The sequence below is a fragment of the Drosophila erecta genome, unplaced genomic scaffold (genome assembly GCF_003286155.1).
Source record: "Drosophila erecta strain 14021-0224.00,06,07 unplaced genomic scaffold, DereRS2 tig00000021-arrow-pilon, whole genome shotgun sequence".
In the NCBI taxonomy this organism is placed as follows: domain Eukaryota; kingdom Metazoa; phylum Arthropoda; class Insecta; order Diptera; family Drosophilidae; genus Drosophila; species Drosophila erecta.
The window spans coordinates 25711222-25725123 of NW_020825198.1; the positions used below are offsets into that span (position 1 = coordinate 25711222).

Consider the following 13902-nt stretch of genomic DNA (forward strand, 5'->3'; position numbering starts at 1 on the left):
TGGACTGGAGGTCCGAGCTGATGCGCTATCAGATAATTTTGATCCACTTGGTATATTTATTTCTTCAAGTGTTTCTACCTTTAATTGCGACTCCTTGTAGGCCTTGACAGCATCCATAGTTTTAATAAATATTTTATCATTAAAATATTGATGATCGCCAACTCCCAATTTTACCAGCGCATTGTTGTTAGTAGTAAATCGAACTACCATCGAACTTAAATAGAACATATTTATAGATTATCTACTTATCTTGTCTAAACACATGTTTAGACATGTATAACAATATCGGACTCTGCGTAATTTCTTACATTTTCTTTTGAAAACTATATATTATTTTTATAAAGCATGTGATGTATTATTATTATAAAGCATGTGATCTATATATACTGTGATGTATTATTATTATAAAGCATGTGATCTATATATACTTTTAGCTATACTTACTTCTTCGTCAAGATCTTTAACCAAGTTATTCATGTTGTCATTTATTTCTCCTATTAGGGCATTATCAAATGATCCATTTGATTCACATAAGAAGATAAATATATTGTCCAGGTCAACGGTGTCCTGTTGGATTAAAGCTCTGGTAGTATTGCTTTCAGAAGTATTATTATCGTTAAGTGGCTTGACTGAGGCTTGAATTTCATCAGAAATATCAGCCAGCACGCTTAGTTCCTCTTGTATTAATCTGAAATATTAAACAGAGAAAATTTTATTGTATATATCTAACATTTAATTGGACCGTTACTTCTTTCTACTGTTTTAAGTGCAAGAGGGATTGGCCTAAATATGCTTTGACTAATTTATTGCTTCTCAGCGACATTTTATGATTCTTGTGCTTTTTACACCTGTTACTCGTAGAGTAAAAGGGTACACTAGATTAGCTGAAAATTATGTAACAGGCAAAAGGAAACCTTTCCGACCATATAAGGTATATATATTCTTGATCAGGATCAATAGTCGAAGCAATTTCGCCATGTCGTCCGTCTGTATAAGCGTCGAGATCTCAGGAACTACAAAATCTAGAAAGCTAGAAAACATAGACGCAGCGCAAGTTTTTTAAATTATGTTTCTACGCCAACTCTAACGCTCATTTTTAATTTATTTATTAGTCTTGTAAACTTCTATAGATTTTCCAAAAAAATTTTGCCACGCCCACTCTACCGAAGATATTTCGCGTTCGCACTTCTACTAGCTAATCAGCTAGTTAATCAACGATATCTAATATTCGGGGAACTCGACTATAGCTTCTCTCTTGTTTTAAGTTGTGTTTTGTGCACAATGCAAAGATGTCTGTTAGGTTTTTGAATATGTGTTTAGAAGAGCCGATGACTACTATCATCTACTATCATATTAAAATAAACTGTTCTTAAAAGCTTAGCTACAATTTGGCGATGGTGTTTTTTGTACTGTTTAGATTCCTAGTAGTCATATATGGCTACAGCCTACCACTCGCATTATACATTTTATTTTGTGCCTTGCTGTCGTACAAAAATATTACTACTGATTGTGCCATGATATTGACTAATTTGATTTCTGTGGGTGAATATAATCTCTTAATAGATTTATGAAATTCTTTACGGAGGCTTCAATGTCAGCAATTATGTTATGCCAATCCATTAAGTTATAAGCTAAATGTAGAATTCAAATTATTTTACATTTTTATTTTATTTAAACAATTTGACTCTGTCGAGGTCATTTGCTAATATTTTTAACGCAACGCATATTTTTAACATTTGAGTATCTGCTCTCCGCGTCGCTGCATAGGCGGCAATAATAAAATACAGGCTTCGTTCCGTCTTCTTCTTGTTGAAACATAATTCCTGCTATTCCCAGTTTACTCGCATCAGTGGGTACTTCATGATATTTCGTTGGGTCGTACAGGGTCAACACCAGCTTCGATGCTAAGGCTTCCTTTAGTCGTTGAAACGCCTGTTCCTGATCTTCTCCCCATACAAAATCCACATCCTTTTTCAATAATTTGCTAATGGATAGGTCCACGCATAGCCTCCGTTCTCCGTTTGCCTCTGGCACCAAAATTGCTGATGCTGCATGCGTTGACTTGCTTCTTTAAATTATCCCGTTCTTCAATTCTTTCAATTTGACCCTTGGCTGCCGTATTGCACCTCTGCACTGCTGCTTCTTTAATGAGTGTGTTATCGCTGCCCGTGTCGATGAACGCTTTTGACCTCCAATCAGAACTGTTTTTATTATTGGTGGATAATCCTGGTTTCACCTTGCAATCCTCTGAATTATGCCCAGTCCTAGAACTTTTGGAACACCGTTCGCTGTGGCTCTGAGTATTTTGCTGCAAAGTGCCAAAATGATTGCAGTTATAACATTTAATTTAATTCATCTTGCCATCAGCATCGTTGTTTTGCTTTTCATTAATTGTTACAGCTTTATATTGTTGTTTCTGCATACCTTGTGCAGATCTCAGATTTTCCAAGGACTTTAGAAGCTCAGAGTTCTTGTGAATTAAGCCCGTTGATAATATTATATATGAATTTATCGATGGCTCATCAATACTTGCACATCGTCCGATAGATAACATCGCATTAAAGCATTCGATCAGTGACTCGCTATTGCGTCGCTTGCGTCGCATCAATTCTCTGTGCACATCGGCGGTTTTCACCACACTTGGAAAATCGAGCGCGAATGCCGATTTGAAATGATCCCATTATCGATATACCTGCTGTGCATCCAGCCATGTTTTTGCAACTCCCCGCATATTATTTTGCACTGCAAACAGCACAGCATATATGCGGTTTGTAGTTGCTCTACCCTTGCAATGAATTGATCCGATGTATTAGATCCCGTGATTGGCAGAATTCCCATAATTTCTTTGATGCTTGCAAAACCTTGAGCCTCGATCCATCCAGCGTCTCGCCTGTTGCCCGTACGTGTGCCGTTGGCGAGTTCACAGTCCCTTGCTCTTGACCTTGTTGCTGCGTGCACATCGTTTGGACCATCGTTGTTAAGTTTGCCACCATCTCCTTTAAATCGTTGATTTGAGCTTGCATACTTGTTGTTCACACTATAAACTAATGCGTACACTTAATGAGTTCAATTCGGGTGTTTGAATCTAACTGACTCGCTACTGCGAGGGCATCGCCTTTTATTCATTCTTACATAGGTTCTTATCATCTAATTATATAATGCAGCGCTTGTAAGACGCTGCAGTCTGCGTTGGTCAATGCAGCTGAGGTTTATCTTAAATCTATGTTTGAAGCCTATGACCGCGCTAGTCACCTCCCGCGTGATCATATCTCTTGACACTTCGGCAATAGCCCACTGCAATCGTACTTATCTGTAGGTGCCACTTATGCTGTCCCGTGACATGTTTATTGCAGCCCTTAAATAGAACATATTTATAGATTGTCTACTTCTCATGTCTAAACACATGTTTAGACACTTGTGCTTGGGTTTTGTTCCAATATTTCGTAGTCGTCAGTATCAATTTAACGTCCAAATCACTAATCTTTAAGTCATTTAACTTTACATGCATTTTTCTGAGAACTTTTGCTTGTGCACGTCTGCACTCGTTGCTGCTTTTCTCTCTTTTATTTATTAATCATTTCCACACTCTATACGTCCAAGTGCAATACAAAATATAATCCTTGTTCGCGCCGCAAGCCCACATACTTCCGCACTCGATGGCATCTCGAATGCAAAACTCGCTACTTCTCATCTTAACATATGCTAGATTAGTTTAATGAAACTATTTAATGCAAATTTTTTTAATTTTTTTTTTTTCATACATTTTTTCATTTTATTTGTCATAGATGAATACTTTTGCCTTAATCTTATTTGTTAAGGCCTCCAGCCTCCTTAGTAAATAAATGAGTAATTCCAAAGTGAAAAAATAATTTTTTTTAAATATAATTTTCATTAGGAATTAGACCACATAAACATAACCTGATGAAAATCTAATGCTGGTATTTCGCCTAGACTATATTTGCCTTATTATAGGATAATTGGATTGATTACCAATTATTTCCATAGTGCCTAGTAGGAGCAATAATTTGCTGGTAAATTAATGCTTGCATCGAAGCAAGCTACCCCTTTTCCTATTGAGCAGCCAGTATAGCTTCCATTCATTATGTCTCATGGAAAGTCGAGTAAGAATTTAACGTGAGGCCAAGGTATTGAGCTTTCATTGACTTCCCATTAGGAGTGTCATTGATAATTTCTGCCTCTATCAAGAGAGATTCTAGTGTGTGGCCAATGTATTTAGCTTTAATTGCCTACTCAGGAGTGTCATTGATGACTACTCCTGGCGGAGTTCCACGTTTTAATGTGAAGCAGACGTTTCCGCTTTTTTGAGCAGTAACAATTACGTTCTACTTTCTGGCCCATTCATGAAATGAATGGATATTCGTATTCTGACGATGTAGTAAGAGCACGATCTCCACGATCGAATACCTCGAATGCCATATCGAATGCTTGTGCTGTGTCTAGGGCGGAATACAAATTGGTGACCCAATTTGTTGTCCAAGTTTTGTTGGCAGTCTTTCAAATACCTACGATAAAGAAGGCAGAAGACTGATCGACCGGTATGAACTAGGGTCATGCTCTAGCTTCCCTGGCTTGAGAATCATAGAGATCCTGGCACTCCTCCATTGCTTGGGTGCATTTAAAATATATGTGATCAGAATAAATGCTCGCTTTGGGAGAATTTTTAGGGCCTTTCACAGCTCTCTTGCACTCCTGGGGAATTGCACCTTGTCGACCGGGTCAAGAGTGCAGAGGTAACGGCGAAGATTGGCTCTTTTGTTGGCCAGACGTCCTGCTATTGCTTTTCACTATGTTTGCGCTGCCAGCTTTTTTCAAATTAAAACTCAGCCTAATTTGGGAAACGTTATACATTTTTTTCTTGTGCATTTGCGCTTGGACTAGCGGCGACAACAACATACCTATGTTTGCTGCGAAAAAGTTTGACGACAAATATGCTTAGCGATCAAGATACGAAGAGTGAGTGCCAATGCTGATATGCATTGGATAGAAAAACCGAGAGAGAGCTGTTGATGCTGCGACTGCGGCCTTACATTATAATAGGAATAGAAATAACATTGTTCCGTATTAAGTATCTACGATATTCGATTCCGTTGTTAAAACATCATAAGGAGTTGGAGCCAGTGGCATTGGAAGATGATTCTCATCCTTGACCAGCACCAAATCATCTGTGGGAAGAGGTCGACTTGTTGAGCGCCCTTTGGAGCGCTTTTATGACAGCTTGATTTTTATTCACAGATTTGGTCAAATCTTCAACTTCGCATCAAGTGACCCAAGAAGAACAGTTTTTTTGGCTGTCGGGTAATTCACGAGGATCACATTGTGCACTGGACGTTAGCAAGTGTTGTGGACACATTAGAAACGTTTGGGTTACCAAAGTAAATATGGTCATAAGACCATGAGTTTTCACGAGACACCCATTTCCCCAGCTCAAGCTTTGGCTTGAACATCATCTGAATGACTTCGTCACTGCGAGTAATTAGTTCCTTGTTTTTATCACCACCATTACTAACAGTGTCGACGTATAAATCCTCTAGTATATTATCAGTGAGAAACGGAATACAGCTTGTTTCATATACGACTGTGCATAGTCGGTAATGTTGAAGAGGGTCGAACAATTAAATGACCATTCGTGGCTGCGGGATAAAGGAGAGTGCGAAGCCGACCATTGCAGTGCTTGCACGAATGTTTGGATGTTTTTTGTGGAGATCAATGGCCACACCGAAAACAATTGAAGCCCAGCGACCATTCTTTTAAAAAGGATCGGTATTTAAGTTCTGGAATTCCTAACATTTGTACAGAAGCTGATCATTGGAGACACCTTAACCACGGTCAATTTTGACTTGTGTGGGCTTCGGCTGTCTACGTTAATGGTTGGTTGATGGTGTTGCTTGGCTCAGTTTAAAGTAATAGCAAAGAGCGCCTAAACAACTCCCCCACAGTTGCTGATGTTGTATCTCACGCATGATTTCATTGACTCTATTAGCCAACCTCTCCGTTAGATTCAGCAGCCAAACCTTTGATAGTGTATATTAAAAATTGAAAAGGTATACTGAGCGCGTTTAGAGCGATACCTTGAGGCGTTCCAATGCCGACCGATAAGCAGCTTTAGTATTTTTTTTTTTTTTTTACATTTTAGAAATCTTCTCCACCAATTGGTTTGATGTGGATTTGCCAGCGAGGAATCCACATGCGAAGGCGGCGGCGTGCTTGAGGAGAATGCTCCACTCTCACCCATCCGTAAAAAAGTCATTTTGTTAACTCAGAAACATGTCCTTTTATTCTTTGCTTGAGCTTTAACGATTCCCTGCAGCGAGCTGTTTCGCGAGTTTTATAGGACGCAGGCATAAAACTTACGTGCCTTCATGAGGCGTTTAAGTTGCTGCTGCTCAGCCATCGAGGAGTTTAAGCTTCTTACCATGCACAAGTGTGGTTGCCAGAAAACTAAAGTTTTATACGCAGCCTTAATCCGTTTCTTGATTTTAACTCTGTCATATGATAAAACGATCATTTCGCCTAATAATTTTAATGCTTTTCTTCCATATAAAATTAAGGGATATAACCACTTTCAAGAATATAATATATATTACAAAGACAGAGAGTCTGCCAAATCCCAGCAGTACATTTTCACACCATTTTACAAATACCCTCCAAGGTTCCTCATGGAACCTATTCAAGTCGAAACGTTACGCTGGGCTAGTCAAACGCCTCACTTAAGGATATGTTTGTGCATACATGTGTTATTGTGTTACAAGGGAAAAAAGTCGTGTCCAAGTTGACAACAGAGATGTTTCTTGATGTATTTACAAAAATTTGCTGTTGGAGACATCTTGTTGACCAATGACATGGACCGAAATATGCTAGGTGTTTATGACAAATAATTTCGCAAGGCATTCAGGGACAGACAATTCGCCAGTATACTCTTCTACAGGCTGTCAATGACTGCACATTTTGGACCTTGAATCCAAACAAACCCCTGGCCTTTTGCCAAGGGCGAAGAAAACGATCTTTAAATACGCAGACCTTGGACAAGACAAAATTTCGGTTCTACCACCCGGAAGTAACACCATACCGTCCCAAACCTCCACTATCGAACAGGACGAGGAATCGTCGACGGAGCGCCGGTAGAGCGAGGCCGTTAGGTGTCTTTAGTTTAGTTAAGCTAATATTGCAGGAAAGCAGAGACTATGGAATAGAGCTTTAGAAGTATAAATCATCTTAACAACTTACATAAGGCACAGCAGATGTCTAATACTCTTATTTAAAGTCGTTACTCACTTTATTACGCGTAGAGTAAAAGTGTATACTAGATTCGTTAAAGGCAAAACGAAACGTTTCCGACCATATAAATCAATAATATTGAAAAGGCATAAAGAAGTTTTGCATCCAGGAATAGAAAAAAATGGTTTAAGGGAGAATAATTTTTCCCAGATAGCAAAAATTAATCCAGAACATCATTAACGAGTGCAAAATCTGTAATATAGCGGAAACAACACACAAAAATACGAAATTTACTTTTGAAACAACTCCGGAAATATTCAACGTGATAGAAAAATACGTGATAGATTTCCATCGCACCGGAAACCAAATATTTCTATCAGGCATAGACTATTCTAAAGAATAGAATAGACATCCAACTATTCGAAATTTGCTTCACCCATTGAGGTGAAAAGTATATAATATATGTATCTAAATTTCTATAGATTTGCCAACAAACTTTTTTCGACGCCTATTCTTACGCCCAAAAGCCACACAAATCTCTCATGCCCACATTTTTTTTTTAAATCTGAGGAAGTATAACAACGCTGTGCACTAATTCACCTTCTTAGTTTATACTTATACTTACCTCTCACAATCAGCAAGAGTATTTGTGTTGATGCTGGTTAATTGCCCATACATTCCATCACGTTTTTTCAATTCTTCATCTACGCGCTTCATTTCTCTTAATGCCGCTGCTACCTACAATATAAGAGCAAATTATTTATAAAAACCTTTTTGAAAATTTTAACGTTTAATTTTAATTTTGTGCGCTTGTTTAGTCGAATTTTAATTTCCTTTTTAATTCTTTATTTATGCCCTACATTTTTCTTAATGCCGCTGATACCCTTAATATTACGGCTAATGTGTATAAAAACAAGTTTAGAAAAATTAGTACGCTTAAGACTGTGTACTTATTAGTTAAAAATGTAAAACCAATCCTTATTGTGTTAATTTGTAATATGTTTAAATTTAGTGCCCATGACGAGTTTACGCACTTTGCCTTGATTGTCATAATATTATTCATTTTTTTAAGTTTTTAGTATGTGTGCATAACAAACAAGAGAGAACGCTATAGTTGAGTCTCACAGCTATCAAATACCATAAGTACGCTAGTAGAAGTGCGAAATTTCAACATTTTTCTGGCATATAAATAAAAATTTTAAAAACAATTAAAAAATAAAATAAAATAAATGTTTCAAAAGTGTGGCCATGTGGGCGTTAGAAGGAGCGTGGCCAAAGTGTTCTTGGTATACCGATAGAAATTTGCAACACAAATTAAAAGAAACAAAAAATTCGAAACATTTTCCAAAAGAGTGGGCGTGATAGTTTTGATCGGTTGGTGAACGTTAGAGCGGGCGTGGCATAAAGTTTTTTGATAAATCAAAATATAAATTTACAATAATAATAAGAATACTTGAAATTATCAAAACATTTTCAAGAAGTGTTGGTGTTGGCAAAAAGTTGTTTGATTAAAAGTTGAAAGTTTATTTCAAGTCAAATCTAAAATTCATAATCGGCTGGAGTGCGAGATGAACGCTTAGCAAACCTTTTGCTAAATTTGTTTATATGGAGCACAAGAGGCTCTCTTCTATGTTCAAGGGGACTGCGCTCTTTAAGAGAGTTGCGCATGAAAAATTACCAGAAAGGAATTTGTGCTGCGTTAGCAATTTTGTTGCTTAGCGGTAATAACGAATTCTGTATCGGCGGATGTTTATGTCTATAAATCACTTGTTTATGTTAACGCGGACGAAGTTGTTATTGTCACCAAGAATTTGGGGTCTGATTTATGTGTTGCTAGGCAGTTTGATATTGTGTGTGTGAGTGGTCAAATGGTACTGTGGTACATATGTACTATGTACTGTGTGTGTATGTGCTGTCAAGTGTTTCAATGGTACATATGTCACTATATATATTTTAGTCAGGATCAATAGTCGAGTCGATATGGCCATGTCCATCCGTCTGCCGTCTGTCCGTCCGTATAAACGTCAAGATTAGACGTTCAGGCTCTAGTGACGCCTTGATTCAGAAAGTTGCCACGGCCACTATAACGCCCCACTTCTCTGTGCTCTGCTTAGCATAAATTACAAACTTCATGTAAGAGTAAGTTTCTGTACGTACGGTAAATAGTATTTCGTTTTTAAATCGCCTTAAGACATTTTAATACCTTGATGTATAGTTTTTTCGTGTATTCTTTATATTAGCTTGGTTGGTATTTGGTTTAATTAATTCCATATTAATGTAAATAATTATATTATTAATGTAAATATTTTAGAATTATTTCTTTTGCTAAAAGTTTAGTCATGTCACTGTAAATTATTTTATTAATAGACTTTTTAAAGTAGTAAGTTCAATGCAGTCATGATTTCCATTTTCAAAAAAAAAAAAAATACATAATTAAATACGTTAATAGGTCCTTTATACATAGGTTTGTATGCAATCATCATATGCACTGTGCCTCGTTGCTGCAGTTGTATTCATATCGTCTTCATTCTAATATACTTCTTCCTCAACTTTATCGTCTTTATATTATTTTGTAATTATTGACAACTACGTGATTCCATTATCCTTTTATGTATTTTTTCAAACTCTGATATTTTTTCCATCGTTGTAATATCATATTAAGCTCTTTAATGCTATGTAACCAAACAAGCGGTACATGGTCAGAGTATATTTTAAGACTCCTTTCAAAAAGATAAGTGCGGAAATATTTAATATGCTACTAGACAGTACGGCTAATAATTTGTATACCCGTTACTCGTAGAGTAACGTCCACTCCTAAGCTCACAATTCGACCAAAACTGTCACGTCACACTTTTAAAAATGTGATATTTACTAATTTATTTTTCATATCTTGTAAATTTCTATAGATTTCTTGTTCGCACTTCCATTAGCTTTGAAACGGGTATCTGATAGTCGGGGAACTCGACTAAAGCATTCTCTTTAGCTTTTTTCCTCGCGGAAAAATTGTGAGCAATAAGATAAAACAAGAGAGAACACTAAAATCGAGTTCGCCGAAGAAAAATTGTGAGCATTAAGATAAAACAAAAGAGAACGCAAAGTCCAGTTTCCCACCTGTCGTTACTCAGCTAATGGAAGTGCGAACAAGAAATTTTCAAATACTTCTGGCATATTGATAAAAATAGGAAAAAAAAAGAATTAATGAAGAAAATTAAAACATCTTTCAAAAGTGTGGGCGTTTTGGACGGCTTGTGGGCGTGGCAACGTGGGTAAGCTAATCCCAATAATTTTTTGGGATTCGCCTAACTAACATATATAGTTAGTTAAAACATAATGTGTCAATTTAATTATTATATCCTTTTGGCGTGTTCTTGTGCCGAAATGAACAGAAGAAATGTTCATACCGAATCAGAAGGCAACAATTTGGTGCAAAGAAGAACAAAGGTTCCAGAGTTCTCTTGATGAACACGAGTAACGAAAAGGAGAGACATTCACCTCGGTGAAGACATCAGGAGGCATGCAATCTGATTGCATGTATTCGATAATAATATCGCCACTTCTATGCTTGAACCTAGGATGAAATCCAAGCCCTTTAACCAGTTGTTGGGCACTTTGGTTGTCATTGAAGATTCGTACTGACTTACAGTTAGTGCCAATACGTTTGAGTAGAGATTAAATAAACATCGCATTCTTAACTGCATCTGACAATTAAACTCTGTAGTGACCAACGTAACTTTACACTGCAATAACTCTTCAAGACACCCTCGCCCTAAATTATAGCAGCTTTTGTGTAAAACAAAAAGCGAGAGAATTGTCTTAGACCAATCAGGACAGAATATTATCGTACGATTATACAGTTAGGGAAAGAAAAGCTATAACAGCGACCACCAGCATGCAGCTTCCCAGAGCTTAGATCATTATCGGATAAAACTTCGTGGCGAACGCTCACAATTTTTGACGCTGCCCATTTAAACTTCGCATACACGTGAAATATAATTAGTTATATATATATCCAATCTCATAAAACAAGAGTGGGATATTTCAATAAATTTCCGTGTTCGATTCGTATGAAAGTGGCAACGAGATTCGACACCAAGGCGTAAGGAAGGCCCGGCCTATATAAGAGCATTTGGTTGCTCTACAGCCGACTACCCCCCCCGTCTCGTCGACCCCCGCATCAGCTCATGGTTTAAACCCCGTCGCTCCCAGAAGAGGCCACGAGGCGACATAACCTTCAGCCAACAAGTTACGCAACCGGCCACCTGCCGAATGATAACTGGCCAAATATATTGGAAGGCTAGAGCTCATCCCGATTATTCAGCTATGCAGAAGTTTAGACGACCGGAGCAGATTTAATTATAATTCAACATCATCATCGTCACGCAGTGAAGATCATCTCCTATGACCAACGGAGGTCTAACTTTGTGATTTCGTCTTATCGCAACGCAGCGTAGCAGCCAGCGGTTTCCTAAGGTCTTATCGCTGCAGTGCTGCAGTTATATTTCGTGTTTTGTTTTGATTCTTGATTTTCTTTTGTATTGCGATTTATAATGAATTAAATACTCGCAGATTGACGGAACTTTTGGCATTTGAATAGGAATTTAACTTAGAACCTTTAAAGTTTGACCTACAGCTCGACAATGTCAACGTGAACTTGGGCCCAACTTTACGCACATCATGGAGTGGATATTTAAGGTCGTGAGTACTACAACAACAATGATAAAAACATTATTTTGAATTACCCATATTAAAATTCTAACAAAATGCCACTCGAACGTCTAATTAAAATAATATCTGCATTTGATTAAAGATTATATAATTATATTTGCTAATTTTATATTCAATTACTTATATATATTTGCTTTACACTTTACTTTTATATACTTTATTTTACCCACTGAATATAAACAAAAATGAAGAGTTAGAGAATGACTAGGATAATTATGCGCAGATAAAAATATTGTTAGTTTGTAAAAGAGATTTAATGAGACCGCTTATTAAACTGAATTTATATAAATGGAATTATGATTGAAGATATATTGAAAAATAATGAATTGTGAATAAATAGATTTAATGGTTTGTCGAGTACTTATGTTGAACACTTTCTTAAATATGTGGTAGAGTTATTTTGAACTTGGCCAAGGGACAATGTAAATATTTTAAGTAGCATTGTCATGGTAGGGAGGGTAAAGACTTAGGGAATTATTAACATCCAAAATTCCCAATACTTATCAGAATCTGTAGTTTATCTTCACACGTGTCGGCGTGTATCATTAGTATCAATATAAAGCCACTTCTTTTATTAATCGGTAGTCCACTTTTGAATATTATTTATGAGTAAGACGCACTTATTAAAATGTAGTAGCGTTTCGTACTATCCTAAGCTAAAAGAACCCCGACCTACGGCGAGCTAGACCCGAGCATAGCAAGAGTGCGCATCCCTAGCGAAGGAAGTACAAGATCCTCTTTATTAGTAATTACCACCCACTATTAAAAGACCAACTACTTAAAAATCTATCGAACTACGTACACTACACATTTTTGGCACCCAACGTGGGGCTCGACAAGTACTACACATTTTTGAAGCCAACGAGTGGGGCTCGACAAGTACTACACATTTTTGAAGCCCAACGAGTGGAGCACGACAAGTACTACACATTTTTGGCTCAGACGTGAAGCTCGAAAAGTCCTTAACTTGTTATAGCACACTAAGCTCTAAAGTAATCCATCCACAGTTAAAACACAATGTAACTAATTCCAATAAATTAACATATTGGATTGAGAGCATCTATTTGGAAGGGATAGTAAAACTTAGGAACATGCGATTCAATTTGAAAGCGAATTGATCGACCAAGGGAACTGTTTCGAATCCACAGGAGCTCATCACCATACGTTTCTTTACTCAACTTTATTTACAATTTGATTTTTTTGGAATACATTATACTTACACTTCAATAAGTCCGTATATTGTCCGATTTTCAAGTAAATAAAAGCATGAGGCAATGAGCTACAATCCACTAATAAATAGAGATACAACTAAGATTCTGATAGAAGTGATCGACATAAAGAAAGACAAACCAAATAATTACAACATATCTTAACAACAATAATATGGCAGCCAAGAATAGTGCAGGTAATGCAGTTGAAGTTTCACAAGGCGTTGAAAATAGCTGTGCCATATGTAAAGAAATCTTAGCACCAACCGTTTTGTCAGCAACAACATCGTGCAGGCATACATTTCATAAAAAGTGCATTATAAACCACTTAAAAAGCACACAAACATGTCCAATTTGCAATGCAGATTGCAACGAATCGAATTTATCTCACTCTAATAACACTCTGTTCGCTGAATTAGATGCTGCAACAGCTGGCACATCTGGCGTAAGCGAATGTCAAGATAATAATGATATTTTCCCATTAAGGAGAAATACCAGATCAGGCAGGATCCGAGGTACACCTCCTAGACGAGGAGTGTCTACAAGAAATACTTACAGAGGAAATTTGGATAGGATCTTAACAGAACCTCCAACGAATTCCAGTATGGCTTTTAGTACTCAACCAGAGTTGATGAACTTTATACAGTTTACTGTTAGCCAACAACAGGCTCAACTCATGGTTAACCTTACCTCTTATATAGGGAAAGATCATACAAATTGGGATGACAACTTA

At 37.1% G+C, this 13902-nt stretch overlaps 1 protein-coding gene across 1 annotated transcript in view; it reads right to left on the reverse strand.

Annotated features, from left to right (window-relative positions):
* Nucleotides 1-13902, reverse strand: part of LOC26526255 (unconventional myosin-VIIa) — a 713556-nt gene that overhangs the window by 275675 nt on the left and 423979 nt on the right. Inside the window, exons 12-13 of the mRNA XM_026976734.1 lie at nucleotides 7862-7974; nucleotides 445-688 (exon numbers count right to left, since the gene is read on the reverse strand). Of these exons, the coding sequence (XP_026832535.1) occupies nucleotides 445-688; nucleotides 7862-7974 (357 nt within the window). The remainder of the gene's footprint in view (nucleotides 1-444; nucleotides 689-7861; nucleotides 7975-13902) is intronic.